The sequence below is a fragment of the Hyposmocoma kahamanoa genome, unplaced genomic scaffold, assembly GCF_003589595.1.
Source record: "Hyposmocoma kahamanoa isolate Upper Pololo Valley unplaced genomic scaffold, ASM358959v1 224, whole genome shotgun sequence".
NCBI classification, from domain to species: Eukaryota; Metazoa; Arthropoda; class Insecta; order Lepidoptera; family Cosmopterigidae; genus Hyposmocoma; species Hyposmocoma kahamanoa.
In genome coordinates, this window is record NW_020653743.1 from 6,302,720 (window position 1) to 6,324,632 (window position 21,913).

Genomic DNA, 21,913 nt, shown 5'->3' on the forward strand with positions numbered 1-21,913 from the left:
ACAACAACAAAAGTTTTCATTTTATAAGTAAATTTTAGAACAAACTATCAAAAACAACGAAAAAATCTTTAGGTGCCATTTTCGCAAAACTATGGTCATGTTGGTTGATATAAATTGCTTACCAGCATCCAGATGCACAGTAAAGAAAAATAGTTCTACTTAATTTCAAAGCATACTGCCAATCATTCTACATTTGCAGCCAGCTCGACAGAAAGATGTGAAATCATCGCATTGGTTGCAAGAAGATTTGTCGTAACTACCTTGACGTCGGTGCCGGTTCTTGTCTGGCACATAACGTTTTCAGGCTTCAAGTCGAGGTGAATGATGTTCTGCTCGTGCATGTGTTTGACACCCTCACAGATCTGCCGCATGTAATGCGCCGCTTCAGCCTCGCTCATATTGTAACCTGGTTCCGTGATGCGCTCGAATAGCTCGCCGCCGGAGAGGCTGGGGAAATAGATGTAGTTTAGAGCATTTTGCAGTGACAAAAGAAAATAGAGTAATGGTAGATATCACAATAATTAGTAGATCATGCATGACCTATAGGAACAAGAGTGATAGAATTATCTCCATTTTGTGCATCGAAGTTGACAATTGTCACTTCTTTGGCAGGCAAGCAGAACACTATGAAAAAAAATGAAAAAATTATGTAAAAAGGTAATCAACAGCTCCTTTGCTGTTGTAGATGTCCATGACTAAAATAATCACCTCCAATAAGGCAGCTCGTCTGCACGTTTGCCTCCTACTTTACATTAAAATATATAACGTAAAACATAAGTTACTCACAATTCAAAGATGAGCACCATCTCATCATCATCTTCAAAGGCATCGTGCAAATTGATCAGTTTCCTATGATGCAATTGGTTCATAATGTCAATTTCCTTCTTGATCAGCTCCTTCTCCATGGCGCCGGTGACGGGGATGAACTTAGCCGCGAAGTAGTTGCCGGTGGAACGCTCACGGCATCGGTGGACAACGCCGAACGCGCCTGTGCCTACAACAGTGGTCGGTACCTCATGCCTCTGTGGGTTTGAGCCTTTTCAATGGCTGCTACGCCTTTTTCACGCACCAAGCAACGCCAGTTTAGGTAATGTTTGAGATTTCGCAAACAGGAGGCAGTTACGCGTAAGGCTAGGTTCCGATGGACGCACACCTATCTCGGGTAAACGCGCGTTGGAACGTTCAGATGACGAGAGCCAACACGCGGAGTGAACGATAACGCGCGGTCATCTAAACAGGTGCACTGTTAGTACCTATAATTCTAAACGCGCGACGACGCACCAATTGTGAATTAATGAATGTAAAATGTATGAATATTTAGACGCGCGATTTGAAAACGCGTGTTAAATTTTTATCATCTTTAAACTGCTTGCGTTCACTCCTGTTTGCAGTATGTCATATATTTACCGAAGAATCGTAATGCCTTCAGGTGGAATGAGTAACTCGTGATCGCTTTACCGACTTTTGTTTGCGAAATTCTTTACAGTGTTCGCTCTGGTGTATTTATTGTTTGTTTTTGTCAAAATAGACTACTAGGACTAAAGATAATGTTAGATTGTAACCCCAGCATATCCGTTTTGAATAAAACAAATCAATAGGAAGAACTAGGTATACACTTTAGACAAATACAATACATAATTTGCAAATGACCCCGCTTGGTGACTGATATATTTATGTTGAGTATGGCTTTTGTTTATTAGGCATGTAAGATTCTTGAGTGTGTTTAATTTGATGAATACGATGCATTTCCAATAGATATTTCTAAATACGTGTTTCTATAACTAATTTAATAAAAATTTCCAATCATCTACCGTGCCAATTGTCAATAAAAATAAAATATAAAATAAATCAGAATAATTCCAATACAGTAAGTATCGACAGAGTTAAAATATGCACAGTATTATTTTGTAAAGTCCAAGCTTCGTTGTTCGTGTATCACGGAAATTACCGATTGCTTATTTGACGTTATAATTTTCTCGCTCATCAATTCACTACTGCAATTAAAAATGTATCTTAACCGTTAAGCTATAATATTAATATTCTGTTAAGTTGTAAGCAGTGACATTCTATATTTATCGGATAGCAGTGACATTCTATATTTATCGGATTAATAGCTTGGTTATACGGTTAATATTTTAAGTAACCTTTCACCGGATAAAAAAATTCTTAATAATATGATAAACATTTTATTATTTATTTATGATAAATATAATAAATATTTTCCACAAAGGTGATTCAGAAGCTTGGTATTTAGTTAATAATACTGCAGTTGTGCATAATGAATATATACCTATGTCATTACATAAGCCAAATTCGTGCATGTGCAGTCAATATGTAGAGATACACATATATAAAATACTTAAAAAATGTATATGTTATATAAAAAAATGTAATATTATTATATAAATGTAATAAAATTAAAATAATAAAAAATATTTTAAATAATCACTTATGTGTTACTGGTATCAGTATAGAATATATTTTTGAACAATGTATCATAACAATATTTGTACTGTATTATTTCTTTATCCCTAGCTTCTATAACAAATCCATGCTAGCTAGTCCGTGAAAAACAAAATATATAAATAAACAAGTATGCGTGTGAGAAAGAGAGATGCAGAGAGAGAGAGACGCACTACATCGATCTATTCACACACAGACCTTTCTGTTTCCTTTTGGAAGACGCTCTCACGAAGTCACCTGCGAAATTCACCACTACATGTATGTACTTAAAGTCGATTGTCTAAGTATGTTAGTAAATCTAATGTTAATCAAAACTTCTATGAGATTGATTTCTCAAGCAACTTCGTGAGTGTTTTTAGTTCTAATTTACTTTCATGCTAAATTGGATTTTTTTTTTCTGAACAGTTGTCATAAATGTGGGTTAACTCTTCCCTTATGGAATCCCTTAAGTTTTGTATTAAAAAATATACTATCTTGTTTCAATAAGAAACCAAATAACTTTTACTTTGGAAACCCTCTGAAAAAGAAACATCTGCTTCATACATTTCGATGACGACACATGATCAGTGACTGTGAAAAACTGATTTTTTTCCTTGATTGGAGGGATTGGGATTGAGGGTTCCCATAAAAAAAAGTTGTTTAGTTTCATGCGCAGAACATGCCTTTAAAATGAAGTGCACTAATCAATTACGACGTCGGAGTTTTACAATAAACCGAAGAATAAAAAACTACCAAAGCATAACGGTAAATCCATATTTGCGCCGGAGCAGGCATAAATTGACTTATCACACTTGAGCTGGGTATTTTGTTTATTGTTCTCAGGCAACCTAATAGTACATACGTACTTGTCAAGTGTTTACATTTATGGCCTATTTGTGTAATTCATTTTATTTTCCTACGTTTTCCAGGTAACCTTGTATTTTGTTTCTGTATTTTGTGCGTTTCTTAATATTTACATTCATAAATGTATAGGTTAAGGTTGTATCACTCCGGCGCATGTGTCCCGTTTTTCACCTACAACAATATTTTATGCGCAAATGTCCTGCGCGCCAAACTGGTAGGTACACCTATTGATGGCTATAAAATATAATTATAATTTTTTTCTTTTTATAGACTGACAAAAGTAACAAAACTCTCATGCAGCGCGATGGATACTCTACGGAACCAATATGGATACCGTGTGTGGGGAAAATGACTTTTCGTCATCGTTAAATTATACATAACTGAACCTTACGTCGTTCTTATAGGGTAAATAACATGCATAGACACTCACCAATCTCCTCAAGTATGTCATATTTGTCATACACCGAGCACGTGTTGATGTCAACAGGTTGTGGCACATATTTGCTGTAAATGTCGAACACGTAGCTGTCGTAGTCCTTCACTGGCCCGTGGTCCGCGTTCGTGCGAATGCGCTTGCCGGATTCGTCCACTACAAATAATGTTTGCTGTTAGAAATGGGAACTCATGGTGAAAGCAATGACTACCCCCTAATGTATACCCCCTAGTAGGGATTTAGTTTAGCTTTTTTATGATTATTTACGTTTTTCAGTGATTGTAAATTTGGAGAATAACTTTAAATGTCGGACCTGGATATTCCTTCTTCTTGAACTCCTTCTTTATAACCGCTTTGGTCGATACCAGTGTAGTGGGTTCGCTTGGTTCGGAGCGTCCGTAGATGTTCTCTGCATACACTCTGAACTCATACTGCTTGCCTGGCACCAGGCCTGTGATAGCCATTGTTGTGAACCTGGTGATAGAAGTTTAATGTTTGATTGCGGGAGCGTGTTTGGTCATAAAATATTGATCACCACTAGAGCATCGTGATTTTGAAGGCGTCCTCTGAACTGGTTACCAGTTAAGAAAAAGTGTACGCTGTATCTTTTCACTAACGTCATAGAAAATCAATCAATTCATAATTTCAGAAAAAGAAATTGACAAATCTAAATCCACCTGGTGTTGCCAACTCTTATCCAGCTGGACATTGGATGCTCTCTCTTCTCGACGAGGTAGTTGGTGATATCTGATCCACCGTCCCAAACTGGTGCCTTCCAGCTGAGAGCAAGCGAGTCCACGCCGATGTTGTCCACAGCTGGGAAGCGTGGCGGGTCCGGACGATCTACGAGAAAGATGCTTTATTGTGACGGAAACAAATTCTTTTGAATTTGAAAATTACGCTCTAGATTTTGGTGCTGCTTACGTTGTAAAAAAAAGGTCAAAAAAAATAATTATTTAATATCGAAATTCTTTTGGAAAAATGGCCGTAATTACAGATTTTGTGCTTCGAGAGCAATGCTCATTATTACAAAAGACTTGAGTTCTAATTTTAATGTAAATAAATTATTCATACTCCTTTAAGGAGCCTGTCTATAGATATTATTGTAACTAGTGTGACTCATGTTCCATCATATTTCAAAAGTGATTTCGATTGATCTGGTTATATACTCGATGGTTGAATCACAGTACTTTACAAACAAGCTTATGACATAGGTACACTGGTAAGAATAAAAGAAAAGGCTAGTCCTGGTATGCTGCGAACATAATAACGACTTTTCTATATTACTCACCACTGATTTCAATGTTGATGATTGCGGAATCCTGTCCGAGCTCGTTCTCAGCAGTGATTCTGTACGGGCCAGAGTCCAATTTGCTCGCATCACGGATTGTCAGGACAGCGTGACGTTCTGAAACATGGTTATCATTAAGTATGACAGATAATTATCATTAGACTTCGTGCTGGTTTTAAATGAATAGAAAGCATACACATACCCATGTACCAACCAATAAGGTACTTAGACACAAAAATATTGCAGCAATCGATTAAAATGAACACGTTGAAAATGTGTTTGAAACTCGTTTTACAGTAACTAAATACCAAATGTTAATGGTTAAACTCGGTGGTTTTTGGTATGCATTGTCTTTGGTATGCACTTCATGAAGGTATGACGTCATAAACAGCTATTGCCGTTTTTAACTCCTGATTTCTAAATGCATGCAACTACAGATAAAATGTAATATTTTGTATCGATTTAATTACATGAAAAGCACACATGTCCTAGTTGTACGGCAAAAGTCTTAAGTTACCAACCTCCTACCTCTATCTACCATAATATTTTTTTTTGTTAAATGGTTATTTGTGTCCAATTTAATTTATTTAGTACTATTAGTATTTGAACTTTATGGTTAATTATTTGTGCTAAATTTATATTTTATTATTATTATATTTTTTTTTAATACCAAGTGACGACACGAACAAGCCGTGCACCTGGTGGTAAGCGACACGCCTGTCCATAACAGCTGCAGTGCAACTCAGAGCTCTAAATTGTAAAGGCAGGGGCACTGCCACTACGCCCACCACCCTGCGACTTAAGTTGACCAGTCCCAGGTGTCTGTAATTTCACCAGCATCCATACCCTTCCAAACCGCAACGCAGTAATGCTCACATTACTGCTTGGTAGCAGTACTTCTCTGGTCGAACTCTTTCATAAAAGAGGTATATTGTTCCATTTCATGACGAGCTATGGCGAGGGCTATGTTTGTATTGTCCTCAGATACTGAGTCATAAACCCTTTTGATATGTTATTTTTAACTTATTTATTTTATTTTGAATATTTTTCCATATTTTTTTGCATTCTATTATTGAGTTATTATTTTATAAAGCACTGCTGACTACTAGCACACGGATACAAGAGATTTTAATCGCTTAGGTCAAAGGTCGCTAAGGTCACGCATTAAGATACTATTTGGGCGGTTACCAGTTCTCTTAAGGTATACACTGGTGTTACAAGTTTGAATAGGATTAAAAAACTAACCTTTCCTCTCGACATGGTAATGTCCACCAGACTCGATGGTCTCGCCCTCTCGTACCCACGTGATCTTCGGCACCGGGTGTCCGGTGAAGGGAATCTTAACAATCACATTCTCGCCCTTGTCGAAGTACGCCGTCACGCGGAAGCGCGGAGGCACGTTCAGTTTTGGTGCAGCTGGAGAAGTAAACGGAACGGTTAAAACAGATAATAATCGCTGTATGTAGCATGTAAATCTTACTGTTTATTTTGATTCAAAGGTAAAAAATTTCATAGAACTACTATTTTAACCGACTTTAAAAAGAAGGAGGTTCTCAATTCGACTGTATTTTCTTTAGTGCGTATGTTATGCGATTACTTTGACATTTGGGAAGCTATTTCGATGATTTTCTTTTTGTTGGAAAGGAGGTGGTACATCAGTAGTGGCCACATTCAATTTTGAAGAAAATATTCCACTTCTAAGGGTAGTAAATTAGGAGATGAAATAGTTATTGAATTTCACCCATTTTCCATTTAATGATTTCAATATAACTAGGGAAATAGATGTAATTCCACAAACTGTTGACGTTTGTTTTTCTTATAAAACAGTTATTTCAAAGTCTTGGTACAGACAGTACGTACACTATCTGTAAGATTGTTCGTTAAATGTAAAAATATATTCTTGATACAGCATAGTTTAAAAAAAGAATGATAATAGACAATTTTTTAAAGAAAACTTTGAAATGTACTGGACACGGTTATAATTGAGGAGTGCCAGAACAAAAACTGATAGACCCATTACGTGAATTATTTCACAAATTGAAAAAAAAAATAAGTTTATGGTTTACTAAATTAAGGTTTAAGGATATACGACTGTGAACTGGCAATCGGTACTATCTCAATTTTGACAACTTAACAGGATGATGAAAAAAATTGTTTGCGTCACTTATATAGCATCTGGTTTATTCAATAAAAATACGTAGTTTATAAATATTTTTACTACACATGTATACTACGTATTTTTATTTTATAAACCAGATGCTATATAAATTAATTTTTCTTCACCTGTAAAGTTGTCAAAACTGAGATAGTACAGATTGCCAGTTCACAGACGATATGCCAATTTGTTGGCATTTGTAATAGTGTCTCGTAACTTAAATATCGCTTTCGGGTGTGCAGATTCCGAAAAAAATAAAATATTAATAATGTTATCGGTTTTTGATCAGACTAATTGGATTTATCAGTATTTGATGTGACCTGTGATGTGAATTGTTTCATAAAATTAAATGGATATGGATATGTGGATATTATGTAGGTTTATGTTTAGATTATGCATTTCGAGGAGGTTTTTTAAGCAAATCTAACGTTTGTTGGACAGGTTCTATCGATTAGGGTTAAAGATAACGACCCCTCCTACGTAAAGTATCGTATGTCGAAATTGCCAAGTTTACAGGGGAGTGTATTAAAGTTTTGAATTAACTGAAATGAGCATGTCACGTGACTAATAAATTGTAAAACAATAAAATAAATTGTGGTTGTTCATCTAACTGATAACTAGGATATTATAATACTCTATGTAAGTAACGAGCTCTGCCGACTAAATTCTTGCTCATTTCAGTGAATTCAAAACTTTAAAACGCTCCCCTGTAAACTTGGTAATTTCAACATGCGATACTTTACGTAGGAGAGGTCGATATGTACAAAATCAATATATTACCATATTAAAAAAACATGCCAAAATGCTATTTATCGGTTTTCCTTAGGGATCGTACAAATCTGGCGAATGTGCCGCAAATGCGTTTGCAAAAGGCTTGCGAACTGCGCACGTGTATTACGTAGAGCGATCTGTTCGCGTGCCGTTCACGCGCCACAAATACTAACATGTATGCAGCACGCGTGCGTATTCGCGAGGTCTGTACGCACCCTTATGACACTCCTCAATTGTAATGATTGTAAACTCCAGTAAACCATACTTGAAGAATACGTATGATAAATACAAACGTATATATATAGAAATACTTACTCATAATAAGCAGTTCAGCTCTGGTACTCTTAACGCCTGCTTTATTGACAGCCCTGCACACGTATTCATCGGCGTCTTCACCGAACACATCCATAACGGTGAGGAAATGATTGTCACCCTCGCTCCAAATGCGATGTCTCGGTCCATTGGTAATTTCGCGGGCGCCCTTGTACCATGTGATCGTCGGATTCGGCGATCCTGTGATTGTGCATTGGAATTTCGCGTTGTGGTACTGGATGCAGTTGGCGTTCTTTAGTGGTTTCACGATCTCTGGTGGTGTTGCCGCTGTGAATATAAAATTAATTCGTTAGATAAATAGTAAAGGGATATTTTGATCACGTGGTTATTTTTCTTTTTTATGCCTGTCCTATACGTTGTATCATTTGATGTATTCTGAAAAGTTGGGTAATTCTCCGAAAAATTTTCAAAAATTGGAATAATACAATTCGAAGACACATATTATGTTCTACGTTTAGATATTTTTTAAAGTTTTATTTGACATGAGTTATAAAATAAAATTGTATAAACATTCCTAATATTCTAAGCGCTGTCTATTTTCAAAAATTCTCCTAGTAGAGGTCAGTATCTTCAACTTTCGACAGGCGTCACTGTCAATTGTGGGAAAATATAAAAAAATATTGATTTTTCTGAAAAATAGGATTTTTTCAAAATCGAAATTTTTCATGTCCTATTACTATACACACCAATGTTTGTACCGTACAGGGGTGCAACATACAACAGTAGAGTGTTATTGTAATCACGAGTAAAAACAATTTTACATTTCCTTATTTTTACAACTTCCCATACTAACCTGAATCAGATGTTTTTGTCAATTTGAATATCAAAGGATGTTTATATTATGAAAACGGGGCTATAACTCTAGCCCCGTTTTTCTTACAACCTACATGTGTTACTTACAAACTTTAATAACTTAAACCATTTCATCAAAAGGTCACTTGAAAGTGAAATCTCTCACCTTTAGGATCGACGACCTTGACCTGTTGACTAGCGGTGCTAGGTGGTGATGGTCCTGCTTCGTTGACAGCTGTCACTCTGAACTCGTACTGCCTGCCTTCGATGAGGTTAGAGCAGTTAAGCTGGTTCGGTAGACAGAGTACGATGTTCACGCGCTGCCATGTCGTCGCACCCACTTCGCGTTTGTCCACCCAGTATCCTGGAAAAAGGATAGTTTGAAATATGTAAATAATTCCTATATTCAAAAAACTCATCACAGCTAAAATTCATTGGTAAAAAAGTTGAAAACCATTCAGCAAAGGCAATTGATATAGCACTATGACAAACTCTATCCTATTTTCCTACACGGTCACCACATTTTATATCACTACATGAACTATTATTACTTCATAAATTATAAGTCTATTTGTCAAAATACTGATTGTAAAGAAGATGACATGTAAACAATAAGTATAGTTGTTTCCTTGTGTCCTACCAAACATCAAGCATATTGAAGGTATACTATACGTTTATCCATGTTACGCACTTCAACAGACTAAACCAAAAGTGTAACATGTTGTTTTTTTTAACAACATCACATGAACGTGCACGTGCGGGTCTAATAAGATAGTCAGACTGATTAACTGAGATATTTAAATGCGGTAATGGTTATTTGGGTCTATTTTAATGATAATAGTTATAAATTGCAACTGGGTCTCAAAATAATTAAAACAAAAAAAATGCAGTAATAATATGTAAACAGAGTTATAAAAATAAATTTAATCAAATGTCGAAGGTTTTATTAACTTAAAATTATTATTATTTTTTTTTTATTAATAAATAAATAAATAAATAAATAACGCACACACTCAACATAGCCCCGCACTAGGGAAACCCTGTGTCGCGGGTGCCATGGACACACACATAGACAACCACAAATTACATCCAAACTCACGAGAGAAATAATTGTAGGCCATACAACTATTTCTCCCGGCCCGGGAATCGAACCTGGGACCTCTGCGTGGCAGTCCGGCATGGTAACCGTTAGGTCACGGAGGCAGTTAAAATATGGTAAAGTTAAATTATTGATATGACATTAAAAAATTTGCTAAAACGAGATTTGCTAAATGGTATCAAAGATTTTAGACAATATTTACCTTGAATTCTAGATCCTCCATCACTTTCAGGTTTGTCCCATTCGAGGTGGACAAAGTCGCCTCCGACTTCTAGAATCTTCGGCACACCAGGTGCTGATGGTGGATCGAACGGTGCCTTGGCCTAGATAGATCAAATTAGATTTTTAGTGATTTATTATGTTTAGTAAAATTATACTAAAAAAGGGACATGTCACATCTTTGCTTGCTTGTATAGGGTTGTCACTTTAATGATCTAGTTTATTAATACGACAACCATATTGTGGGTTTTTTAAAAAGCTAGTAAAGAAAAATGTTAAGATTTGAAATATTAGAATATAGCTTTATTATGGTTTTTTTTCTATTTTAAGTGTAGTAAAACAGTGAAACTGTCCATGTACACAGTTCATATTTTTTATCTATATGCTGACAAAAGTCAGCTCATGGCATAGCAAGGTGTATTTCAATTCTATAGTGCAACTTAACCTTAAAAGTTACATATAAGATACATTAGAAATATTCTTGAACGTGTAGGTATCTATACGCTTCACAACTTTGAATTAATTAACATTACTGGTTAGTTAAACCGTTGGATCATTTTAACACTTAATTTTTTTTAATGCTTGTTTTAATGTGGCAGAATACCACACTAATTCCCTGGTCTCAAACTAGGGAATTCCCTGTACTATGAGTACCAGAGCAACTCACTCTCACTCAGACTAAGAACAATTTAAAAAAATCTCAAATTGTTTGTACCGGGGATCGAACCCGTGACACGGCAATAGTGGCTATTCGTAGAAAAAGACGATCGTGAAACCTTACCTTAATAGGATTAGCGCCTTCGAGAGCCGGCCCAATGCCATTCTCGTTGGCAGCGTGTATCCTGAAGTTGTATTCGTGTCCCTCAGTGAGACCCTGTACTGTGAACTTGGTGTCGCGTACTGATGACGCGATTGTGATCCACGCTGTGCCAGATAGGTCGTTGCGTTCTACCACATAGTGCGTAACTGTGGACAGGAAATCTGATTTAGAATCATGTCACAGAATTATAAGAGTTATATTTGAATGTAAACGTTTTAATTATGCCTGCGCGATGTCGCGGTGACTAAACGTCACGACAATGTCTCGGTGATCCATCCACGTTTTGCGATAACATCGTAGTAAGTGTGGAATCAATTCGTTCAATAGGCAATCGGACAATAATTTTATTTTATTTATGGAGGAATGCTAAACAACAGTTATGAGTTACACAGTTTTAAGAATATATCGGTATAGCTAATTGTACACAATCAACCACATACACAGATTATTACAAAAATATAAAATTTTCAAATGAAGCATGTTCGCTGTTGATTTTTTTTAAAGTACAATGCTGAAAAGAATATAAATTTAAGAAACAAACAAACTTAATAATATTATTAAAACAGTTTCACAATCCACTACAGTGCCATATCCAACGTCTCAGTAACCGCCCTCGTAAACTTGTATCTAGACAGATAAAAAATATCTACTTCCGATATAGCTCATTATAATCAGAAAAAATCTAAAATGGAGTTAAAAGGAATATATGTGTAATAAAACGATCATTCAACCAATATTTTTGTAAAATAATAACGATTTGTATTTTGAATTTTCGAATTTTTTTAATGGGTGATTTTACAAAATCACCCAATAAAAAAATCAATAAATAAAATATGAAAATTGTAATATATTTAAACGCCACGTGACATCATATGTAAGTCAGTAAGACAACGTCACGCTATTCACCGTTCGCGTATTACCTTGTCTTTTCTTCGTTTAATTACTTTTGAACTAAATACGATAAAAATTTTGGATTGAGTACAGCAGTCAATCAATAAGTGAAATTATCGCAAGTGGCAAGTACTAATTGTTTAGTTAGTTTACATATTAATGACGTCACGCGTTCTTGAGTTGACACATAGTGCCGTTAGTGAGGCATTTTTTGAAATTACGTTGAAAGATAGTTTTAAAGAATTGAAAACTTTTTTTTTAAATTATGTCTACTAATATTTTTTATTATTTAACTTTAAATACTTTTTGAAAAGCTGTCCTCCCTATTCCAACACTTAATTCTGATTCTCAACGATTTTATTTACTTAAGAGACGTGGAAATAAGAGCCTACGCTACTGGAAATAGATTAAATTTAATATCTTTAAAACATAAATTAAACATTATATCTTACCTGGTAATCCGCCATCGTAAGTAGGCGGCTTCCAGGCCAAAGTGCAAGAATGTTTGCTAACGTCGGTGGTCTCTAGTGGTCCCTGTGGTGGTCCAGGCAGGCCGGTTACTGTGACGGAGAACGAGTCTGATGTTTCGCCGGAGTTGTTCTTGATTGTCAATTTGTATATGCCTGAGGAGTAAGCAATTGATTAAAAACTTGTCCTATTTATTGTTATACAATATCCTATCGATACGCCGCGGTTTTATTACTAAATTAAAATTATTATTATATAAAATTAGTTTTTAAATTCTGGAAAGAAAAATTAACATTCTTTAGACCGGGTTGACTAAGGCCTGACCTTATTATTATTATTCTTTAGACCTGGTGTTAGCTTTTAAAACGTGATTACAATATCTTGATTTGAAAAAACAGTATTTGAGTGTAAATTTTAATCAAGAAGCAGATTAATTACGTATCTCGAGTTAATGTGGAGTATTATGTTATCTTGAAGCTCTCCAGATTGTTCGCCTGTAATAATACATCAGAACCCGAAAGCTATAAAAGTATTAGCTTGTAATATTTTAAAATAATTTCGTTAAACATTTCTAGCAACGATCTAGTAACGACTTACCCATATCATCTTTCGAGATATCCTTAATAAAGATCAGAATGTAATCATCCAAGACGGTGAACTTCAAGTGTGGAGAGTCGGACACCTTGTGTCCGTCCTTCGTCAATGTGACGTCAACGGGCTGGTCGCCGGTGTACAGGATCTTGATCTTGGTGTTGTCGTGCTCAGGCAGGTGGAGATCGCCCGGCATGCGGGTGATGCGCGGTGGGCCTGGGGAGAGACACATATTAGTATTTTCCATTCTTCAAAATAAAGCCAGCAAAACTGCGCGAACAATACCCGGTGGCAATTAATATTGTGTTATTGAGATTTTTTGTGAAATCACTCCACTAGTTTTGTTATGATTATTAATACAAATATCGAATACATAGAATGTTTTTTTTTCTTCGAGCCGGCGGGACTTGAACCCACGATAATGCTGCACCGTAGCATTGCTCTTACCAACTGAGCCACAGGTCAAGTTACCGAGCTGTCGAAATTCTCCTATGTGTTTTTGTTATAGATCGTACTGGCCTTCGGCATTCGTCGCCGCTAGTGACATTTAGTGATAGATTTTTGAAAAACCTCACCGCAGCCGGTGATAATGTTGACAGTAAACAGTTCCATACCGCAGGGTAGTGTTATAGGATGTCCTTTTTGTCATATATATTAATGATTTGCCAAAAATAACCGATCAATTGTGTATTCTTTTCGCAGACGATATTTCTTTACTTTTTAAATGTCCCAATAATAACAATCTTTCAAAACTAGTTGAAACTTTTAATACTATTTCTCTGTGGCTCTCTGACCACAAATTAGAAATAAATAATAAAAAAAGTAAACTAATTCAATTCAAACCGTACCAAAAGAAAAAAAATGAATCAATAACAACTAATTTACATATTGAGGAAGTAGAACATTTCACTTATTAGGATTGACAATAGATACTCATCAAAATTCATTGAAATTTCTCTATGTTTGTGCCGATTGTGTATCTAAATAAATAAATAAATAAACAAAACTGGAAAAGACATATTGAAAACATAAAGACCAAATTATCACAGTTTATCTATGCACTATATGTATTAAAATGTAACGCACAAGTAGAGTGTCCCCAGACAGCCTATTACGCCTATGCGTTTGCTTGGCTCCGGTACGGTATTTTGTTATGGGGCCACAGTACTGACGCCAAAGATCTTTTTATTATGAAAAAGTGTATTCGTATAATCTATAATATCCGACCCAGAAATAGCTGCAAAACAATTTTTATAAAAGAACATGTAGTCACACTTCCTTGTATATATTTAATGGAAACAATAAAATTTGTAAGAAAAAGTATTAATAATTTTGAATTCATTACAAGTGATCGCCGAAATACCAACTTAGTCTTAGCAACACCCCGTATCGAAATTTATCGAAATAGCCCACATTATAGAGCAGTAAAAATATATAACAAATTACCTGACACATTAAAAACAATAGAAAAAAGCTCCACATTTTGCAATAAACTCAAATTATTACTAAATAGAAATGCTATTACTCAGTTAATGAATATTTTGAAGATACTTTTAAGTAATATTGCTTCCCTTATGTAAACCATTAAATTGCATTCAACAAATTGTATTATTAATTTTAATTCTTGTATTCAAATTGTATTATTAATAATTTTAATTTTTGTATTCAAATTGTATTTTTAATTTTAATTCTTTTATTCAAATTGTATTATTAATTTTAATTTTAGTTTATAAGACTAATCATTTGTTATACCCTTACTGGGTGCATGTAACATTTTAAATGTAACGTGTCTACTAAAGCAAATGAAAAAATAAATGAATAAATAAAATAAATAAATAGTTTTTTAAAATTTTCAATTTAAGTAAAACAGATATATTAATGGAAAAAAGGTAATATAGATAGAAGAGGTACAGTATCCATAATTTTACATTGCACGTAAGCTCGTGGAGTATCAAATGAAGACTTTGTGAGATTGGAGATTTTCTTTCCCTTATCTACATGATTCCTATCTCCCTACTTGCTTATTATACGTCACCATCATCCGTTTGAGTTCTTAGTTTTATCACAGACATGATTTATATTTGCAGTTTTTGTATCGATTTTCTTTAGTTTGCTGCCGGATCCTTTTTAAAGGAGAAATGGGCTGAAGTAACACGCAATAAAAGCTGGGTACGTACTAAATGTAGCACCGTTTGCTATAAGCATTTTACGGCATCATATTAAATTATATACATATGAATAACAACCGAAAAATTTATTAAAAAATTAATCATTTGATTAATCAGGTGGACATGAAACTCAGAGTCGCCTTCACAAATTATAGACCATATCTAAATGTTAAAACATTTCTGAAGCTTGTCGGTTATTTTTCGTCAAGTTTTCATGAAACAAATGATTCACTTTTTCGCCTTCGGAAATAAGTATCTTCATTTTCTTGACAAGCTTGTCGACGCTGTAGGTGTAGTCATGTTCAGCCAGTTCAGAAAGAGGTAATTGTTAAACAAATATATCATATTTCAGGGAGAATAAAGATTTTTATGATGACCGTTTTAATATTTCAACCCTTCGGGGTTCGAGTCATCGGATTGACTTGAAATCTAGTAGGTTAATGAAAGTACGATGACAGTATAATAAATCATTAATACTATGATTGTAGCATGTAACTGCGTATACGCACACGCCTGCGGAGCTAATATCAATTAATATTTGCGTGTAGTAAAACCTTATGCGTATTTGGTAAAAAATGTCTGTGTGTAAAAGTCAGCTACGCTAGTTCTCGATGTAATTGCTTTAAATGCCGTTTCCATATACTCCGTGATTAACCCCAATTATAGCAAGTCTAAAGCAATGCCTAATTCAATATTCCGCTAGTTATGAAACTTAGGGCCGTATTCCAGAACTCTACTCAATACTCAAGTCAGGACTTGAGTATTGCAGTGAGCACTGAAAATCATACTCAAGTCCTTGCCATTAGGGTTGTATTTCCAGTGCTTGAAATCATTCTCTAGTCTGCTCAAATCCTGACTTGAGCATTGAGTAGAGATCTGGAATACGACCCTTAATGTCGGTATCAATTAAATGTCACATCCCTGTCTGTAGATTGTCAACTTTTTGCTTTTGTTCCAAGAAGTTTATGTTCATAGGATACTTAGCTTTTATGTGACTAGTAATAATAAAACCTTATTAGATCCAAATAAGTTTCAGTTTTTTTTACCAAAAGTTAATTATTATTGTCTATTTTCGTGTGATAATTTTTAACCAATCTAAATTATGTTATCTTAGTACTAACGTAAGATTACGTTTTGAAATGTGTGCGTGTTTAAACACCGGTTTTGATACAAATGTAGCTCGATGCCATTTCCATTCTTTTCTTGCTTCCGTGATAGAACCTGTACGGGTATACACTGCAGAGCGCAAACAAGCGAGATTTACTATGAGACACAGTCGTGATTCGTGGATCAAATAGTCTGCCGAGACTATAACATAGAGGATCCAAGCGAATTAGGCAAATAAAAACGTAGAAGGACCACTTACTTCCAATCTTCAGATGTCCCGTGCAATAGATGAAACCGATACTGTTGATGGCCTCGCAAGTGTAATCACCCTCGTCCGCATCCGCTGCCTCAGTGATGTTTAATCTTAGAGTACCGTCGCGGGATTCTGCGATGAATCTGTAATGCACACGAAAACATTACAAAATAAAACTATAAACTTTTCTAATAATTGGGTCTCAATCTCAACTAAAGAACCAAAGGCTCTAACTACAATTAGGCTGCTACTAAACACCTGCATGCGCGAATTTCGCAGGCAAAACCGACTGCACGCAGTTAACATCGACTGCATGCAGTTGACATTAACTGCTGGCAGTTATCGCCGCGGGCTTAGCTCAGGAGCTCAGTGATAAAGTTCAAGTCGAGATGGAAGCACGGACGTTACTTCTGTAACTATTGTTATGTCGCATTCAAATAATAAATTAAAAACCTTCAAAAATAATAATCATTACCTCTTGCCATTACTAAAACAAAAAGTTTCAGACGCAAAAAAATAATAATATATGCTCGTAAATATGTCAATTACTACTTTTGATTCTCAGACTATCATTCACCTCGACGCTTGAAGTTGAAGTCTCAACTGCATACAGTTGAGTTTCGACTTCACGCATTAACTGCAAACGTGCAGTCATCTGTTAGTAGCCTTACAGTGACTTCGCCAGTCTGTTCATTGTTCAGGAGGTTGCTAATAGTATGTTACGTATCTAATCTCCATTTTTGCCGTAAGTCTATAGCAAAGCATCTAAATGTTATGCTAACCTGGTGCCCAATACAACTTCTCTTCCGTTACGGAGCCATCTGCCAGTAGGAATAGGGTTGCCGGTTGCGACGCACTCGAGCGTGAATGGCCTGCCGAGTGGAGCGCACATGTGCGGAGGAATCTGCTTCACCCATTCGGGTTTCGTGCCGCCAATCTCTTCACCCGTTCGGACTGGCGTCGTGCAGGTTGAAGGCTCTGATTTGCCTAATAAAAAAATGTTCGGTCATAATTGCTTTATTCTTTGAAAGCTAGATTCTCTAAAAAGTTTTCCCCGGATTCACAAATACAATTTTTCAACAAGGACTTGTTGAAATGACGTTTAGTATACCAGATTCAAAATAGCTTAATGGTTTTCGATCAATCAAACATTGTTTAAGCTTAGGGCTTTTGCTGCAGATGCAAGTTGGCTCGAATTATATGTCCGGGAGTGCAGAACTTCCTATTAGGGCTATATTTAATTAACAGTAACCGAACCTTCTTGTTAAAATGAAAATGTACTTACCAGCAGCATTAACAGCGATAATTCTGAACTCATAGTCAGCCTTTTCATTAAGATTGAGTGCCGTGAACGTAGTGTCCTGCACGTTGTAGTCGTTGCACTTCACCCAAACGGAACCGCCGACGTCGCGCCGTTCGATTATGTAGCCGGTAACGCGAGAGCCTGTCGCGAAAGGAGGCTGTGTTATTCGTCAAACTATTTAAATGTAGATACTAGATATATCACCAAAAATATTTGAGTTATACAAAGTTGAATATAGAAGAAATAATAGTATTTTGAAATTTTAGAGTGAGTCAGCTTGTATTTGCACAAGTGATGACAGAAAGAAGAATTGGTAACATCAATGCTCAAACGATGCCTGCTCACTTTTTTCTTCTTGGCGAGTGAATACTTACTGTTTTTGCGGCTCAAGATAGACTCATGGTTGTAACTTACCGCCATCTGTACTTGGTGGGTCCCAGCTGAGATCGACGTAGTTGCGTCCAACGCGCATGACGCGTGGTGCGTTGGGTGCACCGGGTGGACCGAAACGGGGCTTGACGCGGAACTTCTGCGAGCTGGCAGAGTACTTGCTGAACCCAGCAGCGTTCTTCGCGCGAACGCGGAATTCGTACTCGTGCCCTGGTTCCAGGTTGTACGCCTGGATGAACATACGTTTGGTATGTTTATGTTGCTAGGTAATAGGCAGGCCGACAGACAAGTACTTAGTACGTTATATACATAGATTCTGACACAGTTTCGGATTCCAAATTTTGATTTTAACTTGGAAAGTAAGAGTGCGTGATTCCACAAAACTGTTAGGTCACATAAAACACCTACCCAATCTGTTGAAATTCATAGAAATAATCCATAATTCATTTATTTATGGAAATACAGATTGTATTTAAGTATCACTATGCTTTCTTAATACTTAAGGTATATTACTTGGTGTAACGGCCAGGTATATTATATATTCACTTCAACAGACTAAATCACGTGTAACAGGGTTTTTTTGATAATATCACACAGCGTTTCCTGCACGTTTCCTGTACGTATGGCGCAGCCTGGGCAACAATCGGCAAGTACCTTACGGCGATTGGCAAATTCTTTTACCTAGATGGCAAGAATTATAGTGTACGTCTTCGATATGAGAAGGAGACTTCAGATGAAATAGTAAATAACCGTTCTGTATTGTCATCGAGTATATAACCAGAAATAAAGACGAAATAAGGGCCATCCATCCCTGGCAACTTTTCAGACAAATGGAACTTTTATCATCTTTAAATATTAACTCTCGTTTGCACTGAAATCACAAATTAGAAGGCTGAAATAATACAGCGCAAACAACTGACCTGTGTGTACGTCTCCGTACATCCAAAAATATTGTGTTTATTGTAATAAAGACAATATCTCTAACTATGGGGGGCTGTTCAATTTGGTGGTGTGGGACAAAACAGCAATATATCTAATTACAAAACAAACGGAATCAAATTTCATCAGTAATTAAATATGTAATTATTCAATTATCCTCCATTATAGCAAAGCTCAAGTTAAACTGGTCGTTTTGAAGTGAAACAATTTCAATTGTTTCGAATTCGGGCTAGCCAATCGCAGCGCAATTGTCGCCGTAATAATATGGCAGGACAGTTTTGAAAAAATTAAATGACATTTCGTCTCTATTTCTAGTTACATACTCGATGTGTATTATTAACCGTAATGATAGCGATAAAATGTAACGTGCGTACCTGGTAAGTGCAGTCTTTGACAAGATAGTCTGCGCTGTTCCAAATACCATCTTGTACATCGCGGAACTCGATTTTGTAACCCTGAATACGAGCGCCGCCGTCTGAGCGTGGTCTGTCCCACACGACAGTCGCCGTGGAGCCATCCCATTCGACCACGCGGGGAACGCCCGGTGGGTCGGGAATTGTGAATGGGAACTGTGGAAAAAGGTATTTTAAATATAATATATTCATTTATAAAACAACCGGTTTTTAGGCATGTTATCATCAAATACTAATTTCTTTTTTTATGATACCTTGCGCCTAGTGGTAACGACACGCCTAATCATAGCAGTTGCAGTGTCACTCAGAGCTTTAAATCGCACAGATTTGACGCACACTGCCACTGCGCCCGTCACCCTGAGACATAAATTGACAAGTCCCATGTGCCTGTAATTTCACCAGGACCCTTACCCTTCAAAACCGGAACACTTTACTGCTTTACAGCAGAAATAGGCAAGCTAAGTAATTCCATATGAATTAAGTTAACAAAATACATTAAAACTAATTTTTTATCTGCATTGTCTAGAATAAGATCCTATCTATATGCATATTTATCCCGGATGCATTCCAATACTGTATATCCTATTACGATAAAACTTTCAAGAGTTGTAGTACCCATGCCCACATGTTTTCAGTGATATTGCAAAGTCTACTGCGTAAAGCTAGTCCTAGATTAAACAGGAAATAATCGGCATACAAAAGGTTGTACTTAACTAAAGAATAACGTACCTTGGCAGTGATAGAATCGTCCATGGTAAGCGGGTTCGAAACGCCGTACTGGTTTTCGGCGCGCACGCGGAATGTGTATTTCTTGTTTGGCTCCAGGCCCATGACGTTGTAGTGGCAGTTGCGAACGAATGATGAGATCTTTGTCCATGCCTGCAATATACCCATGTTATTTATTTTTTATGTTAACTATTGTAGCTTCAATGTTTGGTACTTCAAAATACTTAAGACCAGAATCAATTTAAAAAGTTCGTTTCACAAAATGGTGGTAATTATTTCGGCGCTGACAGTGTTAATCGCTGGGCTCCGAAGTCATTGGTGGTGTTTTACTTCACTCAATCCATTGACGTCTGTTTAGCATTGCGATTGAGTTCCCGGGGTCTCCAACAGTACATGTTTATTTGATTTACAGATTTATAACATTAAACCAAGAATTGCCCTAGTCTCGTACGTAACTACACGACATAAGCTTTTCAAAACGGTAAAATAAATAAAACACGAGTTAGTTAAGTATGATCGACACTCAAGGTCCTAGAATTAGACATTTTTTGCATAATGTCACCTGAGAAAATTATATCTCTTGAGATGCATCATATTCTATACTTACGCCATTATTATCCATCTTCTCAACAACGTAGTTGGTGATGGGCGATCCGCCGTCGTCGAGGGGTGGCTTCCACGATAGCGTGCACGTGTCGGGTGTGATATCATACGCTTCCAGTGGGCCTTGTGGTGGCGATGGCTTGTCTACTACTAGCACCTGCATTGAAACAACTTATTTAATAGGGCATTTACTATTTAATAAATTTATAATATAGAACAACAATGTGTATATATTTCAGAATATTGTCGAATATAAACAACTAAACCTCGCAAGCTAAAAGAAATTAATAAAGAATTATAGTAATTCTTCTTTGTCCTTGAAAATTGTAACTCTGCAAGTGACCTGTTTCTTCTCGATTATGGGGCACTATAAACACGTATTTAACCGATACTAACATACAAGTTAAAACGGCTAAAATAACACTACTATAGAACTTAAATTTACGTAATAAATATGTAAGTTATATAATTAACTTACTCTGCAAGTAGCACTGTCAGAGCCCTCGCTGTTAACCAGCTGAATGGTGTATGATCCAGTATCGGATCTCTTTGCGCACGAATTGTGGAACACTGTGTCGATGTCTGACGTTACAAAGCGTATGCGGTTGTCCGGGAACACCTCCTCGTTGTTAATAACCCATGATACCTGCGTAAGGTTTAAAATTCGTTATTGTTTGCTTTATATACAGAACGTTGAATAAGTTGATCAAACTGCAAAACTTAGCTGCAAAGACTAGTCTGCTTAAGCTCTCGATGAATGAAAATTTTATTTGGATTTACTTGCAATTTATTTCATTTAGACACTCACCTTTGGCCTGGGATTGCCTGTGAAAGGCACAGTA

The 21,913-nt window shown here is 36.2% G+C and overlaps 1 protein-coding gene across 15 annotated transcripts in view; it reads right to left on the reverse strand.

The window, feature by feature from the left end:
• The window catches only part of LOC113228215 (twitchin), a 116,321-nt gene that overhangs the window by 13,856 nt on the left and 80,552 nt on the right, over positions 1 to 21,913 (reverse strand). For all 15 annotated transcript variants that reach the window (XM_026461477.1, XM_026461476.1, XM_026461475.1 and 12 more), the window contains 21 exons: positions 21,550 to 21,717; positions 21,076 to 21,228; positions 20,472 to 20,621; positions 19,704 to 19,898; positions 18,415 to 18,619; positions 17,983 to 18,141; positions 17,480 to 17,684; positions 16,704 to 16,840; positions 13,176 to 13,385; positions 12,563 to 12,733; positions 11,181 to 11,365; positions 10,383 to 10,503; positions 9,248 to 9,445; positions 8,272 to 8,556; positions 6,276 to 6,446; positions 5,031 to 5,147; positions 4,417 to 4,582; positions 4,053 to 4,213; positions 3,737 to 3,895; positions 787 to 994; positions 261 to 447 (listed from right to left, as the gene is read on the reverse strand). In XM_026461477.1, the coding sequence (XP_026317262.1) occupies positions 261 to 447; positions 787 to 994; positions 3,737 to 3,895; positions 4,053 to 4,213; positions 4,417 to 4,582; positions 5,031 to 5,147; positions 6,276 to 6,446; positions 8,272 to 8,556; positions 9,248 to 9,445; positions 10,383 to 10,503; positions 11,181 to 11,365; positions 12,563 to 12,733; positions 13,176 to 13,385; positions 16,704 to 16,840; positions 17,480 to 17,684; positions 17,983 to 18,141; positions 18,415 to 18,619; positions 19,704 to 19,898; positions 20,472 to 20,621; positions 21,076 to 21,228; positions 21,550 to 21,717 (3,711 nt within the window). The remainder of the gene's footprint in view (positions 1 to 260; positions 448 to 786; positions 995 to 3,736; positions 3,896 to 4,052; positions 4,214 to 4,416; positions 4,583 to 5,030; positions 5,148 to 6,275; positions 6,447 to 8,271; positions 8,557 to 9,247; positions 9,446 to 10,382; positions 10,504 to 11,180; positions 11,366 to 12,562; positions 12,734 to 13,175; positions 13,386 to 16,703; positions 16,841 to 17,479; positions 17,685 to 17,982; positions 18,142 to 18,414; positions 18,620 to 19,703; positions 19,899 to 20,471; positions 20,622 to 21,075; positions 21,229 to 21,549; positions 21,718 to 21,913) is intronic.